Source organism: Trachinotus anak, unplaced genomic scaffold (genome assembly GCF_046630095.1).
Source record: "Trachinotus anak isolate AG129_WGS33_773 ecotype Australia unplaced genomic scaffold, CSIRO_AGI_Tana_v1 ptg000028l, whole genome shotgun sequence".
NCBI classification, from domain to species: Eukaryota; Metazoa; Chordata; class Actinopteri; order Carangiformes; family Carangidae; genus Trachinotus; species Trachinotus anak.
Genome location: NW_027273879.1, coordinates 7,209,409 through 7,230,769, shown reverse-complemented (window position 1 = coordinate 7,230,769; position 21,361 = coordinate 7,209,409). Strand labels below are relative to the sequence as shown.

The 21,361-nt window shown below is 39.0% G+C and overlaps 2 protein-coding genes across 3 annotated transcripts; both read right to left on the bottom strand.

Moving 5' to 3' along the window:
* Positions 1-187: 187 nt before the first annotated feature.
* Positions 188-9,412, bottom strand: LOC139611384 (alanine--glyoxylate aminotransferase 2, mitochondrial-like). The gene is made up of 14 exons (XM_071466046.1): positions 9,221-9,412; positions 8,195-8,283; positions 7,194-7,384; positions 6,980-7,103; positions 6,788-6,882; positions 6,122-6,215; positions 5,787-5,880; positions 5,317-5,417; positions 5,009-5,101; positions 4,628-4,760; positions 2,577-2,665; positions 2,244-2,393; positions 1,169-1,267; positions 188-510 (listed from the first exon to the last, which is right to left on the bottom strand). The coding sequence occupies exons 1-14, from the start codon at positions 9,315-9,317 to the stop codon at positions 409-411; spliced, it is 1,551 nt and encodes a 516-aa protein (XP_071322147.1). The 5' UTR covers positions 9,318-9,412; the 3' UTR covers positions 188-408.
* A 1,487-nt stretch (positions 9,413-10,899) lies between these two features.
* On the bottom strand, positions 10,900-20,916 carry LOC139611385 (alanine--glyoxylate aminotransferase 2, mitochondrial-like). 2 transcript variants are annotated; one of them, XM_071466048.1, is made up of 14 exons: positions 20,892-20,916; positions 19,599-19,687; positions 19,297-19,487; positions 19,046-19,169; positions 18,852-18,946; positions 18,353-18,446; positions 17,763-17,856; positions 16,255-16,355; positions 15,902-15,994; positions 15,069-15,201; positions 13,796-13,884; positions 13,459-13,608; positions 12,056-12,154; positions 10,900-11,305 (listed from the first exon to the last, which is right to left on the bottom strand). In XM_071466048.1, exons 2-14 carry the CDS (start codon positions 19,632-19,634, stop codon positions 11,204-11,206), a joined length of 1,401 nt encoding a protein of 466 aa, XP_071322149.1. In that variant the 5' UTR covers positions 19,635-19,687; positions 20,892-20,916; the 3' UTR covers positions 10,900-11,203. The 2 variants fall into 2 exon arrangements, with proteins under 2 accessions (XP_071322149.1, XP_071322148.1); XM_071466047.1 differs by having other exon boundaries at positions 20,725-20,903.
* Positions 20,917-21,361: the final 445 nt, after the last annotated feature.

The window sequence follows — 21,361 nt, the reverse complement described above, 5'->3', positions numbered from 1 at the left end:
AGAAATTTTACATTTAAGCAAATATTTAAAAGCACATATATATATACATATAATTAATAACAGAGCGTCCAGCTGCAGACTGACTATAGAATAATCAATTTGTGTTCCTCATCCCAGAGAAGTGATGTTTGCTTAGTGTATTGAATAATAATGAGTCTTCACTACAGAAAGGCAAAAAGCTGTAAAGTGGAGCTGACTGCTGTACAGATGTATTGGTATTTATAACATGCAGATTATTATTAAGTGTTAAATGTTACTTTTTTAGAGAAGGAAACAGTTTTCCACAAGAGAGCAAAATTATTACCAATTAAATGTTTAACATTTTGAAAGATTTACAAAAAAGCAGTACACATTGATGAGAGGACCTCCAGGTTTGATCCTTGGCATCGAGTTACTCCCGTGACATGCTCATTTTCTTTCCATGTAGCTGTGGACAGCCTTGTTAAACACTGCCATGAAGAAATCTACATCCTCCTTTGTGATACACATGGGGGGTTGGATGCGGAAGGTCTGAAGTGGTGAGAAAACAGAAGATAGGAGGGGAGATTATGGCGCGCCAGAGAGGTCATGAGGAAGTTGTGTGTAATCAGCTTAGCTGCTTTATTCTGAGTCACGTACCAAGTGCACAGCACACACTTCAAATATTTCAGGCACATATGTTTCAAAATTGTATTTAAAAAAAAAAGGTGAATATTTGAGGACTGGTAAATGGTGAAGTAAATCCATGTAAATAATAATGATGAATAAGGTGGTTTAAGTTAAGGACTTTGACATCCCTCATTTAACCTGAAATCTGACAGACTGTATTAAAATAATCACAATAACAAACGGATTCATGAAATATTAAATAGTACCACTAACTTTTTTCTTGCAAAATTCTGACTTTTTCTCATAAAATTATAAATTTATTCTGAAATTAGTTCAAGTCAGGCCAAGTGTTATATAGTATATATAGACAAGTTATATAGCCCATGATCACTCTCTATCCTTAAAACCAACATTTGGAAGAGGAAAAATTCCATATTGTGACTTTTTTCTCAACAATACAAATTAATTCTTAATTATTTTTAAAATCCTGCTGTCCCCCCCACTGTTGCAGTATTTATACCACATGCTGGTGGCCCTGTGAAGACAGGGGGACAGGCTACTTCAAGGTGAGTGCTGTTACCTGTCCGTATACTCCTCCTTTCCCTATCAAGACTCCCATGTCCTTTATGTCCTCAAAGATCTCAAGTACTGCCTGTGGAGACAGTGGGTCTCTGCTGGCCTGTGGATGACAGAGAAGAGGGGAAGGAATAGACAAGGTTGGACATGGTATAGACACAATACTCAAGTCACCTGCCTGTGTCCAAGGCCCTAGCCACTGCTAAATGGCCTGATAAGCTATTTATCTGGATGTGTACACAACCAAGGAGCACAGACTGACATTGGCACAGTCAAGTGTGTGTAAATGTTTGCAAGGAAAAGATTTCCACCATTAGTCAACTACATCTAAAATTTCCAGGGTGATAATACCTGAGTGGTTAAAAGCAGGTAATTCAAGAGAGCAAGCTAAATTATATAGTTAGAGAAGCCAGAGTGCTGCTGCCTTAATGACTATTAATACAAGGGTAATATGCAAGGCCAAATCTCACAAACCACAAGAAAGCTGCAAGAGAGGAAGAGAGGTCAAAAATTAGAAACGTAACTAGAATTACCACCTCGCAGTTGTATGCCTCAACGACTCAGAATAGTTTCAGATTACATCCCTGTTGTCCATAGTCATATAAAATATCAACCATCTGTGTGAAATCTTGAGTAATGGCTAAAAGAAAGTGTTTTGTGAGGTCACAGTGACCTTGATCCTTGACCTTTGGCCACCAAACTCTAATGAGTTCATCCTTTTGACTTGTAATTGAACATTTCAAGCTTCATGTAAGTGTTACGTGCTGCAAAAAAAGAAAAAAAATAATAATTCCAGTTCTGTTAGGTCCCTTTTCAAACACAGTATCTGACTGATTTAAAAGAAGCATCATAATTTCCATCAGCAGCACATGCAGTGCAGCTGAGATTGTTCTGTTCACAATTAGAGATGGTCACTGCTGCTCCGGCTAATGGTTAACTGGGGCGCTGCTGAACCATGCCCCCCACCCACCCCCCACACCCCACCCCACCCCCCCCACCCCCCCGCAGACACAGCACAGACGCACATTGTACAAGCATGTGAGGAAAGGTGAGTGTCACCACCGCTACAAACTCAATACCTTGTCTTTGACCATCTCCACACCGATCTGTAGGCCTTTTCCACGGACGTCACCGATAATCTCATACTTGTCTCTGAGTTTTGCCAGCTCTGTCATCAGATAGGTGCCCACATCAAGACTGTTCTGCTGCGTGCCGTCCTCTGTGATGGTCTGTCAAAGTAAAAGAGTGAGTCATGTTTTAGTTATTTTTCAGCGGGCTTCAGTAACTATGTAGCTTTAGTTTTCCACTGCAGTCACATTAAAAATAAGGAGAAGTCAACTGGATCTGGAACAAACTGAGCTCTCCTGTGCTGATGAATAGGACTGATGTAGAAAGAGAAGATGTATCCTTACATCGAGCACCGATGAAGCAACCGCACAAGCCATGGCATTTCCACCAAAGGTGTTGAAGTGGGACGCCTTGACAAGGGAGGCCGCAATTTCTGGAGGGCACATGAATAAACAAGCTCACACCTCCACTCACTGCTGCTTTAAATGAAGACAACAGCCAAAAAAATCTAATCTGTGAAAAAAACTCAAACTATGATTTACAAATGATTTCATGTTGTGAAGTGTTTTCATGTCGGATTATGAACTTTTACATAAATGTCACGCAGTGGGATTTTAGAAGGACATGACATAGAAAACTACGGGGTCTGTGTTTGAAATCATTGTTAGTGGCCCACATCTAAAGGTTGATTATTAGGAACTTCATAACACAAAGAGAAACCTGTGCTTGTTTTGATGTCTTTTATGTTTTTATCTTGCTGCTTTTGTTTTTTAATTGGTTTTTATAATCAGAATCAGAATCAGAATCAGAATCAGAATCAGAATCAGAATCAGAATCAGTTTTATTGCCAAGTATGTTTTCACATACAAGGATTTTTTTCTGGTGATTGGTGCAATTGATCAGCAACAGTGGGGCTCTCTAGCCTTGTTGATGAGGCTAATAGCAGATGGGAAGAAGCTATTTTTGTGGCGAGAGGTTTTGGTCCTGAAGGACCGCAGCCTCCTGCCAGAGGGGAGTGACACAAAGAGTTTGTGTCCAGGGTGGGAGGAGTCAGCTACAATCTTCCCTGCACGCCTCAGAGTCCTTGAGGCGTACAGGTCCTGGAGGGACGGAAGATTGCAGCCAATCACCTTCTCAGCAGAGTGGATGATACGCTGCAGTCTGTTATTGTCCCTCTCTGTGACAGCAGCGTACCAGATGGTGATGGAGGAGGTGAGGATGGACTCAATGATGGAGGTGTAGAAGTTCACCATCATAGTCCTTGGCAGGTTGAACTTCTTCAATTGCCTCAGGAAATACATCCTCTGCTGAGCTTTTTTGATGAGGGAGCTGATGTTTAGCTCCCATTTGAGATCCTGATTTTGATTGAGATTCTGGCTTTATGAAAAACAAGATTGGTTCAAATGACAAATGAACTTGAAATCAGGTGTGATGGAAATCTTGCGCACTGGTGTGATGGAAGAAGTTGCAGGAGACCTAGATGTCTTACTGTGTAAGTAAGACAGTAACACATCTCGTTATCTTACGCTAGGCTTGTATTGCTCATCACCTTCCTCCTTGAAACATTGAGGTCCAGACACAATAGAAGTTAACACTGTAACGCCACCCACATCTAAAGGTCACATTCCTCACAGAGCGTATTTAAACTCATGCAAAACTCATACAAAACTTACAACATTTCCAATTAAGGATATTGTTCATGGGACCACAGCACCTATTGAACAATGAAAATGAAAACGTGTTCTGGAGCTGAAGGGCACCAGTATTATCACTGTATACTCTCTTGACCAGCGCCTTGGTCTGTCATTATTTTTATGACCTTGGTTGCTATAGTAATTGTTACTGGGGACTGAGCAGGCTTGACCCTATCACTGTCATCACAGCTATCCTCGAGACAATGAACTACTGCTTTTACTTCTAAGTCACCTGTGGAAACACTGTCTAATACTAACAACCAAAGAAAAAAATACATTCGCTTCACTTCACTTCACTTCACTTCACTTCACTTCACTTCACTTCACTTCACTTCACTTCACTTCAAATATGTGAATAAAAAGATGGAGAGCCAGTGTGCTGTACAATAAACTGAAGTGATCAACCCCATGATTATTCTGGTGCATGTATTACAAAAATGCACTAGATACAGCGGTGAGTGGCCAGCAGCTAATAACTGAACTGTGAAAGTATGGCTATCACAATTTGAAAATGGGTTTTTTTTATACACACAGAAAACATTTTACCAGACCAGACTGTTAAATAGTGGAAATAATAAAGAAAAAACTGGACCACTCAGCCTCTCTTTTTTTCTGTATTTGTTAGTTAAAGACATTTGCAGATTCCCAAAAAGGTTTTTTGTGTTTTTTTTGCTCTTTTATCTCTTACACTATTATCTCACCTGGTGTTGTAACAACAGCTCCCATTGGGAATCCATTACCAATGCCTTTCGCCATTGTAACCATATCAGGAATTACACCATGACCTTGGAAACCCCAGAAGTGGGTTCCCGTTCGCCCAAATCCAGTCTGCACCTGTCAGGCGCAAAGTAGATGACGTAGATGACGTTTATTTACATTATTAAATTCTAAATAGCTCTGCCAAGTTACTTCCTAAAAGTATTCCACATTTCTATCACATTCTCATATTGTCTATTGCATTTATGGCTAAATAAACGTTAATGACCAGTAGTGCTGAATCGTATTACACAGTGTTTGCTTTGTTTCATGTGTTTCATTTTTGAGTATAACATTTTTATGTTTCTACTTTATGTGCATCTAACCTCATCAGCAATGCAGATCCCTCCTCTCTCTCTCACTAGTTTGTACGCCTCTTTCAGGTAGTTCTTGGGGTACTGCACAGCTCCTCCCATTCCCTGTGCACACATTCACATCCTCATGGTCAAATCTTAAATAACACGGGCAGTCACACTGAACATGAGAAAACAATGAATGCAAATGACAAAAATAACAAAGTGCTCTGTTCTGACTTTTCTGATTCCGGTTAAAATTACCCAACAAATTCAATTTTTTACATTGATGATGTGCAATCAATCAAATCAAGTCAATATTCCACAACAGAAAAAAGTACCTGAACAGGCTCTGCAAAGAAACCAGCGATTCGACTTGGGACACTAGTAGCAAATGTCTCTTTGAGCTGTTTAATGTATTGATCATTTGCCATGCAATGACCTGTGGGATCAAAGAAAAAGTCTTTTTCTAAACCGAGATACTGCTGCAATCCTAACCATGATAGAAATTTTTATTATATTATTATATTATATTATTTTATTATATTATACTATATACTGACATTATATTACAGCATAACCTTGTGTTTTTTGTGGTAACAGTCAAGCTAATGTACAAACATTCAGCAGTCAAACCTTCATGCTAAAAGTGCGGGCAGGTTCTTGTGGAGGTTGAATTTGTTCTATGAATGTTGCAGAAGGGATTTTTTAATGCTTAGTCTCACCGATAATGGTGGTGTGTATCCTGTATATCAGAGGTGAGAGAGCTAACCTGAGTCTGTTGAGCCATGGATGCATGTGTTTTGTGTACCTTGGGAACAGCTACACTCTCTGATGGTCTGAACAGGAGAGTCCCTGCAGTGGCTTCCTCCCCACGGGCCTCTGAACACATCAGGACACATGGTCTGTTTATTGGGCAGAGACGTAATCAGCTGAGTCAACCTGACAGCAGCAGTCACTCATATTTAACACGGCGCAAAGAAAGCATCATAACACTTTAAATGTTGATTTATGTTGAGTAATTAGCATTAATGTAGAGCTTCTCCTATATGGTTGTATGGATGGCTGGTGGTGCATGTGGATTTCACTTTTAGATTGTATGTCTTTCTTATGGTATGACACGGCAGTGCATTCATGTATACATACATTTGTGCAGCCTGAACCAGTGGCGATGGGATATTTATATGGTGAGTTGGAGGTAAGGCCCATGGTCTGTGAGCTGCCACCGTGGTACGATCCACTGGGAGAGGGAGGAAGAGAGGGAGAGAGAGAGAGAGAGAGAGAGAGAGAGAGAGAGAGAGAGATCAACTAGAAACTTTTTCAGCCTTTAGATCAAAGAGTATGCTTATCAATCAAGCTATCAAGCTTTGGTATACGGAATGAATCAGGAGAATACTATAAAATGTTAACAACGACATCCCGACGTCAATAAAGATATTTATGATGGACTCAGGAACCTTCTTCTGTTTATCTATTCTGTTTACTCAAGCTTTGTGCCTCCCAATAAAAAAAAAAGCAGGCCAGGAAAAAAATCCACTGTTTTATCATGGTTTTATTATATTAAAGCCATGTCACAGATGTTACCATCAATTATTGATAAGAACATCATCTCTTACCACAGACCAATGAAAAAACACTTACCTGGCTGAGAAAAAATGTAAACACTGCCTGTGAATTTTAGTCTTTCATGTGTCATGTGTAATGTGTCAAGTCTTATGAAATGTCAAGAATTTATTTATATTACATTTTACATTTTCTCTAAGTTTTTACATAATTATGAAGCACACTGATGGTTCATAAAAAGACTTGTACCTGAAAGTTATGATATCATAGTTGCCTGTGTGGAGTCGAGCCATCAACATAGCCAGGTCATTGGCTTCTGAGCCGCTGTTGGTCAGATATACCACCTGCACAGGGACACACAGAGCAGCAGACATTTTAATTTTAGCCTACATATTGATTCAGGCTCCAGGTGAACAAAATAAAAAAAAAACCTTTCTGTACCTTTAGGGGATCCGGTAAGTACGAAGCTAGTTTCTCACAATACTCATGGATAGAAGGATAGATGTAGATGTTAGTAGTATGCCACAGTCTCTTCAACTGCTGCTCTACAGCTGCTGTCACTTTCCTACACACAGATGTGAAGACATTTTATTTTTTTATCTCAGTAAAACATACTATCACCATGTGACACAGGAAAGAAAAAAAAAGACCGTACGGGTGGCAATGGCCCACACCAACAGTAGCCACACCGGCAAACAGATCCAGATATCGCTTGCCATCCACATCCCACAGCCACTGCATGTGTCCCTGGTGGATGAACACTGGTTTCTTATAGTAGGTAATCTTCATGGTCATGGGGTTGCAGTTCAGTTTGCGGATCTCCATCATCCGCTCTTTGGACATACCCTGAATAGAAATACAGCAAAGGTAGAAGTTACAGTAGAGGAAGAGATGTGTGTGTTTTTGGTTCTTGATGAAATGTCTCGACAGCACAGTTTTTCTTCTTCAGGTCAATTTTATTTTTTGGAGGCCAGGTCACGCCATCATTTAAAATGACAACATTTTTGGTAAAAGCAATTTGTTTTGATGGAACTGCAACAATCAGATGATTTGCTGGCACTGAGGTGAACTAACACCAAAATGGAGGAAGCTCCCTGCAGGGGTGCAAGCTGCTCCACAAAACAGGCATGAATATTAGAGAGTTAGGAGACAGGAGTAGACCGCACAAATATGTCTCTTGAATAAACTACGTGGACAAGGAGCCAGCTGGCTAACTCAGAAAGCTGTTGTGATCTTAATTGCCTTACACTAGCATATTGTCAGCTGGCTAGCATGTTATTCATTAGCTTGCCAGCTGTTGTAGTTCGTCAACATCTACTGACTTTGCTGGTTATTTAAAACCTGCACGTTTTAATGGCATTGCAGTCTTGTCCTTCCTTTCACACAACCAAATAATGAAGTGGTCAAAAGCTACAGTGTTCTTTTAATTACGACCCACATATTGTAGTATGTGAAGTGTAGGCTACTATTGCTGAAACATTTTTTTCCAGTTAAATTTAGAGTAAGGTCACATATGCAGCACCTTCCAGGTTAAGTTGAATATTTTAGTGCACCACATTTCACTTTTTTTTTTTTTTTTTTTTTTTACTAATGCCTGACAGAAAACAAACACAACGGTGCAGAGTAGACACTGTCTGGATGCTTTAACACTCGTACCTTGTATTCCATTGGTTTGAAATTGCATGGGGGCATCTCTGGGTGGTCTGTGGGACGGTATTTGAGGGCCGATTTCTGACATACTGCACCTGTGAAATGGTTACGATTGAACACGATTGAATGTGGCAGCAAGTCAGAGATGTGGAACCAGGGTACTTATTATCTACAGAATGTAAACACTCGTTCACTGTTCTGGTTTTCAGGACATTCTGAATGATCTGGTCAATATTTAATCCGATTAGAACCGGGTTGATGGTAAACCACGTTAACTTTACATTGTGCAGCACAAGAAAAACTATGCTTCCTGTTTTTCCCAGTCTACCCATGACTGGAAAATGTCAGTAACAACTGGTCTGACTGACAAATATACAGTTTATATGAATAGAATTTAATGCTGTTACCCCCTGGAAAAACATTTAATATGACCAAGGAAAAGCAGTTATTATGTACAGGTCTAAAAATGTTCTTAATCCTCACTATCTTGCACGTTAATTACATATTTTTAGATATTTTAAATATCTATTTTATAATCTTTGTTTTTATACTGTTTTCATATTATGCTTTTTACTTCTTTTTTATGCTTCTGTAATTTCTGTTAAACACATGATCTTTTTTTATACTACTATTTCTGCACATTGAATGACCTCTGTGTATGATAAAGTACTATACACAAATTTTGCCTTGCCTTGCCATGCTTCCTCCATGTGATTACTCACATTTCTAATTAGATAATATAGCTAAAAGTATTTTACTGCAATGTGTGCAGGATTATAACTTTCTCTGCTGTCATTTTCTTTGATGCAGGTGCCTTGATTTTGATGTGACCATATCAGGCCTTGCTTCAGAGAAAGTCTATTTATGAAAAGCAGTGAATATATTACTGTGTGGTCCACAAATTTCTACAGTAGCCTGCAATGATACAAATAAACCTATGTTTATTTCTGGTTCCTGGGTTTTACTCAGACAAAAATAGTCAACTTTGTGGATTATCTGATAAAATTCATTATCGTCGCCATGGTAACTTACCATTTCCCACGTGAAAGTTGGCCAAACCAGGTGAACAGCAGAACTGTCCTGTGAGACCTGCGGAGCGGAAACTTAGGGAGGACACTACTTTGTACATGTTGAGTAGGTACAGAGGGCACACTATCCTTCTCTCTTTGCTGTTTGACACTTAGTGGCAGATTTGCTTACGGGCTTTTTCTAAAAAGTCACAATGATGGGTGGACAGTGCACAGCCAATAGTACCCTTTTCTCACCAAACTACAATGATTTCTCTGCAACGTCACATAGATAAATATATAACTAGTGGCACCTGGTCATCAGATTCACACTACATGCGCACTGAGTTTAGAGAAAAGGCCAAATATGTTGGATGGTGCCAGTTCTTTCCTGTTGGAGGCTACAGAAGACGCTTGCCTCACTCTGATGTGAGTGGGAGTTTGATGCGTGTTATGACGACCCACCCCTCTCCATAACCACACTATGTCTGCATTCCCTCTTCCAGAAAGGAAAATAGGCAATTGCTCTGAAGACTAGAGCACCTGGCTACACCTGAGAGGTGGGAGTGGTTGTGGCTGTGTATAAAAACCTGCACTCATCCAGACATACCTTCACCATCCATTTGTTACAGATCTGAACCTTTTAACATATCCAGTCCAAACTAGAGCCAACCAGTGCGAAGAACTAATCCTATGAGTGGGAAGTTGACTTGGGTTCAGTGTCTGTGGCACGCTTTTTAGATATAAGTTTTATGGTAACCATAATTAGTTTCTTTCGAAAATTTTAACCATGATAAACTCCTAATGTCCTAATTGGTTAAATTGAGTGTTATGTCTGCCATGTTAAGGTGTGATCCAAACAATAATTATATGAGAAGGCTATACCTTACAGGAAGGACTATACTGAACTATCTTTATTGTGAACTACACAAACAATATGGGCCTGACCTTTGTGAGTCCTTGAAAGTCTTGAAATCAGTACAGCATTGCTGATTATTGATTGAATTATTGAAGATACATGATGCGATGTATCATACACACAGACACACACACATATATATGTGTGTGTGATCTAACATATCACATAATGTATCTTCACTTATTCAACCATGGGATTAACAAAATTCAGGCCCATATTGATTGTGTAGTTCACAAAAAAAGCTATGTAGGCATCCGTCAAGTCTAGAGAGGGTTGCCTCTGTGTCATTCCTATTAGTACAATGGAGGGTTTATGCTCCTGTATAGGATAATGAGACTACAAGTTACATCCACAGTAAAAGGCTCTGTGAGGCTGTACTCAAGCACAGCAGTACTTTGAGCTCAATGTTAACATCAGCAGCCTAATATACATACACTGAAATGTTAAAATGCAGATGTTTAGCAGGAATGTGTACCACATACTGCATCTTAGTTTAGCATTTTAGCATGCTAACACTTGCCAATTAGCAATTAAATACATAGTACTGGCTGGTGGGAAGGTCATTAGTTGTGCAGATATTTGGTCATATAAGAGTATTAGATAACATAAAAATTAGACCAAATGGTGGCGTCTCATGAAAAGTTACAGGATCACCAAAGTTATAATTTGTTTGTTATTGCAAGATAATGAGATATTCATCACATTAAAAAGATAATTAAAGCCACTCTCAGCTTCCATACCACAACTAGGTGTAACTATAGAGAAAATGACTGCAGGAGACAGTGTGCAGTTGTTCTTCAAACTCAGAGATTCATTATTATTACATTCATTATTACAAAGCATGTGTTCGCAAATTATAATACAATGTTACATCCAAGCATGATTCAGTAGATCCAAAAATGGTAACATGGACTTCAAGTCAGTTGTTAGTAATGTACTATACAAGATTTTTTCACATTTCATTAATGAGGTATGTATTAAGACTTTGTAATTACAACATTATGAAACATGGTTTAAAAAGTTCCCTTGTACAATGGCTGTGGAAAGGTATTCACATAAGTACTCTTCCTCAAAAGCTCAAATTGACTTTCATCTTCTTTCCATGTAGCTGTGGATGGACTTGTTAAAAACTGCCATGAAGAAATCTGCATCTTCCATTGTGATGCACATGGGGGGTTTCACACGGAAGGTCTGAAATGGTGAAAAAAACAGAAAACAAGAGGGGCGATTATGGCGTACCAGAGATACTGATTATCAGGAAAATGTGTAACCAGGTCAAGTACCTCATGCTATCACATACTAATGGCAGAGCATGTACTTCAGTCTAGAACATATGATACACAGCAACCAGTGACTGTCTTTTGGAGTGACTGATTATGTAGTACTTGGTCTGTCATGACTTTGGTCACTGGAGGCTTTTGTGTGGAAGCTGAGGCTCATGTCATTTCTGTGAATTAAGACTTAATTCCAGGTACTGCAATTTAGAAAAACCCATACAGCCATTAATAATATAAACATTGTGTTGTAATTGCAGCTGAAATTACAGAAAAGGATGCTCTCAAGGCAAGACTGAGGTGATGGCAATTCTTTAAATCTGAGAAACCCAAATTTAAGAGGACACCAGAGATATATTTATATACAATGATTTTCATGTTCTTAAGACTTCTTGATTTTCATTTAATGGGATCATGAGTAAATAATTGTGGCGATGCATTCTGACTCTGTAGTGGTTGAAGTGTTTTCTCCTTTATAGATACAGGGTGAAAAAGCTATATTTGAAATTCTGTGCAATGCTGTGAATTTGCTGTGCAAAAGTTTGTTTGACTTGTTTAACTTGTTTTCAGCAAAACAAGCAGCTTTCTGATGTAGGCATGTTTTCACCACATGCTCACCCAGCAAAAAAATCAAGTGACAGAGGGGACAGAAGGTGAATGCTGTTACCTGTCCATATATTCCTCCTTTCCCTATGAGGACTCCCATGTCCTTGATGTCCTCGAAGATCTCATTCATTGCCTCAGGAGACAGCGGGTCCCTGCTGGCCTGGGGATGATAGAGAAACATAATGTGTTAGAGTTACCATGGTAATTTAAGTAATTAGCCATTGAGCCAAAACATTGTGACCACTCACAGATGACACAAGTAATGTTGATTATCTCATCACAACGGCACATGTCAAGGTCTGGGATTTATTAATGTTGAGTGAACGGTTGGTTCTCATAGTCAACATGTTGGATGCCAAAGAAATGGGCAGGTGTAAAGACTTAAGCAACTTTGACAACGGCCAAATTGTTACAGCCAGGCGACTGGGTTGGAGTTAACAGTGGTGAGTTTCTGCCGACAGTGGTCAGAGGACGGACAAACCAAGAACTGGTGACCTGGTATTGGGGGGTGTGCTGGAACTAGTCTGATCTGTAGCAGTTTCACCTTGAAACTTACAGAACATGAAGGATCTGCTGCTACCGTCTTGGCAGCTGATACCACAGGGCACCTTGCAGCTTCCATGCCTCAGCGTGTCAGAGCTTTTTTTGCCATATCATTTTATTTGAACACTGTCCAACTGCTTGTTTCCAGTAATTATTTGGTACTGAGTGAAGTACCTGTACCTGACATCTAATGGCTTTAGAGGCTTTACATTTGAGGACAACTGGTGCATAAAAATTTCCAATAGTAGCCACATCCACAATTTCCAGGCTAATTGCAACTGTTGGGTAAAAAGCAGGGAGTTCAAAAAAGGCAGCAGAAAATTATGTAATTAGTGTTAGGTTACCTTCCTTTCAGTCAGTCTTAGTGAATGTCGACTGCTGTTACTTCTTGCCATAGCAATTGCCTTGTGTTTCCTAAAGGTCATTATACATTTTGAGTTATTTCTGCCTGCTACGTTTTGCAGTGTTGACTGCTGATACATGCAGCACTTGTACTCAGAATACCCTAAGTGATTCCAGGTTAAAATAAAAACAATTTTGACGTTAAAGAGTCCAGAATCATGCTACCTTAAATGGTGGCACAACAGTCAGAGACGCTCAAAAATAACAAATTTCACTAAATTTGCATTTACTCCCAGGAACCTGGGATCAGAAGTTTCTGTACTGTCTCTTCCCTTTACTGACTCTTTTCAAATACAATTTCTGCCAGTATTAACAGAATAACAAAGAAGCACATAATTTCTGTCAGCAGCACATGCAGCGCAGCTGAGATTGTTCTGTTCACAATCAGAGATGGTCACTGCTGCTCTGGCTAATGGTTAACTGGGGCGCTGCTGAACCATGTCCCTCAGGATACACAGCACAGACGCACATTGTACAAGCATGTGAGGAAAGGTGTCACCACCGCTACAAACTCAATACCTTGTCTTTGACCATCTCCACACCGATCTGTAGGCCTTTTCCACGGACGTCACCGATAATCTCATACTTGTCTCTGAGTTTTGCCAGCTCTTTCATCAGATAGGTGCCCACATCAAGACTGATCTGTTGTGTGCCGTCCTCTTTGATAGTCTGTCAAAGTAAAAGAGTGAGTCATGTTTTATTATTATTATTATTATTCAGTGTGGTTCAGTAGTTTTGGTTTTCCAATCAATGTAGTTGCATTAAAAATAAGATGAAATAAGTTGGATTTTTAACAAACTGAGCTCTCTTGTGCTGATGAACAGGACTGATGTAGAAAGTGAAGATGAATTCTTACATCAAGCACTGATGAAGCAACTGCACAAGCCACAGGATTTCCACCAAAGGTGTTGAAGTGAACCCCTTTGGCAAATGAGGCAGCAATTTCTGGAGACACATGAACAAACAAGCTCACACCTACACCCACTGCTGCTTTTGATTAAAACCTCCTGCAACAATCTATTTCCTTAGACTAGATGCATTACAAATCATCCATGAAAAACATTACATTTTATCTCTGTACCTTAATAGAGATGTCACAGAGTAAAATTTCAGAATGACATGAAAAAAAAACAGTCCAGTCTTAAAGTAATTGTACATTTAAAGGTTGGTTACTAAGAGCTATCGCAACTACCTACATCAACAAATAACACATGGACAACATCCACCACCAGAAATAGATATACTTCTTTCAAGTTATCCTGGCAATCAACACATAAGGTCAGCTCTGGCATATAGAAAAGAAGCTAGGGAGCCATAGCAGGAAGCAATAGAGGGGAGGGTCAAGAGAGCACATCCTGTCAGCACTGTGGTATTTCTCTCGATTATTATAAATTGTTAAAAGTACAATTCTCACAGGTCTCCAGTATTGTTGTGTGGAAACGATTCGTGCCAGAAGTCTTTTTAATAACTACTTTGTTATCTCTCAATGCTACCACACCTTCAGGCTGAGAGTATTTGTAAATGCAACTGATGTGCCCTCTCCATCCTCCTCCCTGAGCAGAAAGCCTAGCTCCCTTGAGCGTGAAGTGGTGAGTCACAGACTGAGTAATTTGATTTGCCCACTTACATTTGAAAATAATCAACCCCATTATTACTCTGTTGCAATTCAATGTATGAAGTGCAGCTGAGATGGTGATGAATTACCTAAAACTATTCAGTGACAGACTAAATGTGTAACTCTTACATTTTATTACATTTTTAAAATGTAGCATAATTTCTGGTCTGCCTAACATAATGAATTGCTTAAAATAGTTAAAATACATTTTTTTTTTTTTTTTTTAATAAGAAGCTGCTACAGTTAATAATTCTTTATTCATAAATCCGTCCAGCCATGTATCAGTCGTTGTTGCTTTGAGCTTGTTTAGTTGTGTGGGCTCCGATTCTCAATTCACATAGTAAAAGCTGTATGATTCATGGGAAACCAAACAGAGGCTTGTCTCATCTCCTCCCATGCATCTTGTCAGCTTACGCACAACACACTATGCACACTCTATAACTGTATTTAATGTTTTACGAATATACAAGCAGATTCTCACACAAGGTTTTTATGCCTTACAGTATTATCTCACCGGGTGTTGTGACAACAGCTCCCATTGGGAATCCATTACCAATGCCTTTTGCCATTGTAACCATATCAGGAATGACATCATGCCCTTGGAAACCCCAGAAGTGGTTTCCTGTTCGCCCAAATCCAGTCTGCACCTGTCAGGCGCAAAGTAGATGATGAAGTTTATTGACATTTTTTTATACAGAAGTGCTTAAGAGATACTAAAAGACACCATGGCAGTCCATTATTACTTAACTTTAGAAAACCATGCCATATGGGCATAACATAGCAACATTTTGTCATGGAACGGTAAGCTCACATGTGTAGAGATCCTTATCTTTCAAGATAAGTAATCCTGTCAAGATAAGTAATAAGCTGACTCAAGTAAATCATTGACTTGTTGTCCCATGAGCAGTAGGTGTTTTGCTTTTCTTAAAGCTGCAGTGATCAATATTATTTTATTAACAATGGTTCAAATGACTACGTACACTGTGAAAAGAGTTGGTCATTGTGACAAAACAAGATTTATCACCAAACTCTGACAATTAAGCAACTTTCAGGTCATAGTTTTTTTTTTTTCAGCTCAGAACTTTTCTTTACTATTAATCTAAGTACAATTCTCACAGGTTAAGCATTTGTTTTGTTAATTGGATAAGTGCGAGAAAGCTGTCCAATCTATAACCTGATGGTACAATGCCCTCATGTCATAGGTATTCATACAAAAATTTCAGATTGTTCATATAAATACAGGCTTCAATTTTTTTTTTAAACAGTGAATCAGTTAATCCACTAAAAAGTTACAAATAGAAAATCCATCTAAAAATATTAGAAATATTAAAAAAATATGTATCTAACCTCATCAGCAATGCAGATCCCTCCTCTCTCTCTCACAAGTTTATAAGCCTCCTTAAGGTAGTTCCTGGGGTACTGCACAGCTCCTCCGACCCCCTGTATAAAACACATTCACAGCTCATAGTCCCATCTTAATTAACACACACTAGCACTTAGAGACAACAATAAATATGGATGGCAGTAAGTGTAATTGTGTTTACTTGTGAGTAGTACCAAAAGTATCTACGAAATACAGTACAAAAATACAGTAAAAAAACATTCAATGTAGAAACAACTCAGTGACAGACGTGGCTATGAGCAACATTTATAATTCTAAGACTATATTTCTTGTGATACTCCACAAGAGAATATGGTACCTGAATGGGCTCCCCAAAGAATGCAGCAATTCGACTCGGGACACTAGTAGCAAATGTCTCTTTCAGCTGTCCAATGTACTGTTCATGTGCCATGCAATGACCTGTCGGATAAACAAAGACAAGCCCTTTATATCATACAGACATTAAAAATAGCTAATTTCAGCTGTTGGGAGTTATGATTACTGAGACAGGTACCAGATGCTGCAATGTGCCATCGGCTGTTTCAGAATAGTAATTCTAATAGTTCATCAGTTTGCATAAGCTTCAGCACGGCAACTATAACTAACTCCTCGATTTTAGTGAAGAAGAGGGTCAGGTGAGAGGGGAGAGAGATATAGGCTTTCTGCTTGTGTGCGCTGTCCTTCACACTTAGGACATAGGTTGGCACTGAGTAGTCTGGATTCAGTGATGCTTGGATGAAAGAAAAGGAGAAAGTAGAAAAAGTAGATCTCAGAGCCAGTTTTCCTTCACAGAATATCATAAGTCCCAGTGCTGATTACTTGGATGTGTAGAGAAGAAAACTGGCAACTGCTCCGTTATATGCAGTGCCAGTAAGTAGCGTCATTAGGGAAGGCTGTTTCAACAGCTAATTCAGTGATGTAAGGTCACATCCAGGAGAGTTTGTCAGCCAAGTGCATGATGGGAGGCTCTACATTTGATTCAAACCTGTGTATAAACATCTGTGTCTGTCAACTCAGCACCATGTTTAGCTGCTATAGAGTCAATTAATTTCTCACTCTCATGTATTTGATCCAGCATTTGCATTTGATGCAAAACTAGTCCGAGTATAAGATCCTAAACATTTAAGAACATAATTAGTTTAAAAAGAAATGTTATCCTTTTCATGTGCTCTCAAATATTTTTGTGATTATATTGTATTTTGTCAATTGAGATAAGGCTGAGATAAATACTATTATATTAATTTTGTCCATATTGCCCACCACTATAATAACTAACCCTGCTGCTGTGTGTTATATTATAATATGTAAGACACAACAGCAGGGTTGTTATTGACTGATATTGACATATTGCAGCATAATGGCTGTTTGTTTTGTCTAAACAGTCTTTTAGATATGATAACGTACTGATCAATTCAAGGCAAACTCTCTAGCTGAAGGGCATACTGCACAGCTGAAATTCCTGAAAATTGTAAAAGGGTAAAGATAACAGGGGTAAATGATCAACAGTAGGAGACTTTGAACTTAGGGTTACTTTGAATTGTATTATCCTCATGACTCTTGGGCATATTTTATAGAAGGGAATTTTGTATATGATATATAATGTATTTTGTGTATTGAAGCTGCTGTAAAAAAGATAATGTACCTAAAATACACATCTCTTTAAGCAGTTATGGGGGTCCAAAATATAAAACTGGTCAAACACTTACACATTAACACATATTGCAAAAGGGATTAGAATTCTTAATCTCACTGACAACTGTGGCATTTTCTCCTATTCATGAGAACAGTGTGACTGTATTGAGCCACGTGTGCCTGTGTTTTGTGTACCTTGGGCGCAGCTACACTCTCTGATGGTCTGAACAGGAGAGTCCCTGCAGTGGCTTCCTCCCCATGGACCTCTGAACACATCAGGACACATGGTCTGTTTATTGGGCAGAGACGTAATCAGCTGGGTCAACCTGACAGCAACAGTCACTTATAATTAATACAAAGAAATGATCATGAAATGCATTCACCTGTAAATTCACCTGTAAATTAATCTATGGAATCAATTCAATACACAGTGGTAAAACTGTTTACTCCAACAGATTTTAAGCTTAGAAATGTATTACTTGGAACATCTGCTTGGAATGGCAGCTATTTTTCAGACAGATGCTGTCTGAGCGTCTCGTCTGTGTGCATGTGTTCGTTCTCTCTGCTTCTAAGTGCAGGTGTGCACTAACTGAGAAAATTAAATTTCACATTTTTTAGCGCAACACAGCTTTTCACTCTCATATTTATTTATCATATATGCACCTGTCAGTTTATATGACCATATCATATATTCACCTTCATTAAAAACGATATTATAATGTGCATGATAAATTGCATGCTTTTCTGATAATGTTAAAATATGTAATATATTAATGTATACATACATTTGTGCAGCCTAAACCATTGGCGATGGGATATTTATATGCTGCGTTGGAAGTAAGACCCATGGTCTGAGGGCTGCCACCGTGATATGATCCTCTAGAAGACAAAAATCAATAAAAAACATTTCCCAGATAGATATTCATACAGCATATCTGAATATCTTTGGAACTACAATCATCAACGTTGTAACATGTTGTTTTCTCAGACTTTGTGCTTCTCCAGCCTGTGCCACATAAAATGGTCTATTTTTGTCCTATCGGATCTTGAGTTAATGGAGCAAAATGACAAACTGCAGCAAAACCACTAAAAAATGATTAACAGGCTGAGAAAAAAATGTAAACACTGCCTGTAAGTTTTAGTTTTTAGCCTTATGAAAAAAGTCCTTTAAGTCTTATGTGATGATAAGACTTACTATTACATTTTTATATTTTCATATATATTTTTACATAATTATGAAACACTTAAGGATGTCTCTCCACTGACATATGAAAAGACTTGTACCTGAAAGTTATGATATCAAAGTTGCCTGTGTGGAGTCGAGCCATCAACATAGCCAGGTCATTGGCTTCTGAGCCACTGTTGGTCAGATATATCACCTGGGCAGGAAAACACGGAGCAGCAGACATTTTAATTTTAGCCTACTTATGTTTCAGACTCCAGCCCTCAGGTGATCAAAATAAAAATCCACCATGTACCTTAAGAGGATCTGGGACGTAGGAAGCTAGTTTCTCACAATACTCATGGAGAGGAGGATAGACGTAGATGTTAGTAGTATGCCACAGTCTCTTCAACTGCTGCTCTGCAGCTGCTGTCACTTTCCTGTACACACAGACATACAAAATCAGATGCAAATCACATCAAATGTCATTTTTAGTGCAAACTGTATATCATAATAAAACAAACTATTATTATTGTTATATGGCACAGCAAAGAAGAAAGACCGTACGGGTGGCAATGGCCGACACTGACAGTAGCTACACCGGCAAACAGATCCAGATATCGCTTCCCATCCACATCCCACAGCCACTGCATGTATCCCTGGTGGATGAACACTGGTTTCTTATAGTAGGTAACCTTCATGGTCATGGGGTTGCAGTTCAGTTTGCGGATCTCCATCATCCGCTCTTTGGACATACCCTAGACAGCAAATACACAGAATAGAAGTTACAGTTTATCTTTTTGTTTACCTTTAAGCTGAGCCTAAAGACCTAGACACTGCACTGTATGCCTGAAAAATGCTGCTTTCACCTTGTATTCCTCTGGTTTGAAATTGCATGGGGGCATCTCTGGGATGTCTGAGGGAGGATATCTGATGGCTGATTTCTGACATAATGCACCTGTGAAACAATTTCAATTGAAGTTCAGATAGTGACAGTTATTCTCTGAGGATGATTGAATCTTTACTATGACATTTCTGCGGCATTTGGGAATCTTATGTGAAGCAAGTAAGTGACATTTTACCCAAATGGTCTTACAACCTTCTCCTTTCTTTCTACACCCCTATTATCTACAGACAGACATTAGAAGTATACATTTTAATTTGTCTAGATGCTTTTGCTGTTTCATTACATTCAGAATTCTTGCCAGCAGGTAATTAGATTAAAAGCTGGCTAACACTTTAACCACATTAACTTCACCTTAGACCTCACATTGTGCAACACAGGATAAAATGGTGCCTGTTTACTCTTGGTTGTAAAATGTGAGGTAGAGGGGACTCTGGTCTGGCTGGCAGATATTCAGTTTATAATAACACAGCAAAACTGCATACTGTATTTCATCCCTGGATGTAAAGGTCGAGAGAGCATGTGCTTAACCATTACTTTTTACTATGCAGCCCGCATTTAACCCGTCCTGTTTTAAATAAGGTTTCATAATTTGTCTTAAAGTCTTGTATTGCAACTACTATCTTTTTACCATACTGCAGTTAAATCTCATATTTTTACTTCACCACCTCTTTTGAACAATGTTATACATAGCAGTGGATAGTGCATTGCACAGATTTCTAGTGGTAACACACCAGTTGCCAGTTTATTAGGTACACCTACCTAAAACTAATGTAGTCTAATACAACAGCACTGCAGTAAATCCCACCTTCATGAATAATGTTTTTAACAAAACTGTTTTCAAGAGGTGTTGATTTAACGTTAAATAGTGAGCGTAACGTTAAATATGTGGACTTATTCATGTCAATTTGGACAACAACTGGGCAATATGTTACCTTTAGGTTACGTTAGCAGCATTTTGAACTCGTTAAATCTTATAAAGGCATTACCTTACAAACTTCCCGTACAGGTTGTTTAGGCAGCACTAGCATGCATCACAACCAAACAAACAAGCTAGTTCCTAGATTTGGATCGTCTCCATGGTAACTCACCACTTGCCAAGTGGAATTTGGCCAATCCGGGGCGACAGCAGGACTGTCCTGTTAAAACTGCACAGCGGCCACTTAGATAGGACATAACTCTATACATGTTGTGCAGGTACAGAGGGCACGCAGCTATCCTGCTACCTTCACACACAGACTTGCTGCGGCTGACTTACTTCAGTCCCTGTGAAAAGTTTGTAGGATGGGCGGTCAGCGAGCAGCCAATGACCCCGGATCCACCACCGAAGGCCCCTGTGCGACGTCACAGGATGCGTGCGCACACACACACACACAAGTATAAACAGATCTCTAACATTTGTGAAATTCATAAACCATACACAGTATTCAAGCCTGTTACACAATAGTTATCAAATCCACTGACCTAGATGACAAATGCACCCTTTCTAAGACTGAACCAGAGACAGTCATGCATTTGTTTTGTTGTTGCCCCTCTTCATCTTTGCATGGATGCATGAATCTCCTATGGGGCCCCACGGGAAAAAATGTTGTTGGGTTCCTACAGTCTCCCACTGTACACCGTAGTACTCTAAATGTTAAATAATCAGTACTATGAATGAGTGATTAAGCAAAAATGCCCTGGTAACACTTGGTACCTGGTAATCATAATTGCATAAGAATGCACTAT

Excerpts from the sequence above, each read along its gene's own strand:
- LOC139611384 (XM_071466046.1), bottom strand. The coding sequence starts at position 9,317 with ATGTACAAAGTAGTGTCCTCCCTAAGTTTCCGCTCCGCAGGTCTCACA. Across the intron at positions 5,881-6,121 it reads CTGGTTCAGGCTGCACAAAT|ACCATGTGTCCTGATGTGTT; the intron begins GTATGTATACAT and ends CCCAATAAACAG. Across the intron at positions 5,418-5,786 it reads AGAGTGTAGCTGTTCCCAAG|GTCATTGCATGGCAAATGAT; the intron begins GTACACAAAACA and ends TTGATCCCACAG.
- LOC139611385 (XM_071466047.1), bottom strand. The coding sequence starts at position 20,821 with ATGTATAGAGTTATGTCCTATCTAAGTGGCCGCTGTGCAGTTTTAACA. Across the intron at positions 18,947-19,045 it reads ACGTCCCAGATCCTCTTAAG|GTGATATATCTGACCAACAG; the intron begins GTACATGGTGGA and ends TTTCCTGCCCAG. Across the intron at positions 13,609-13,795 it reads TTGCTTCATCAGTGCTTGAT|ACTATCAAAGAGGACGGCAC; the intron begins GTAAGAATTCAT and ends TTACTTTGACAG.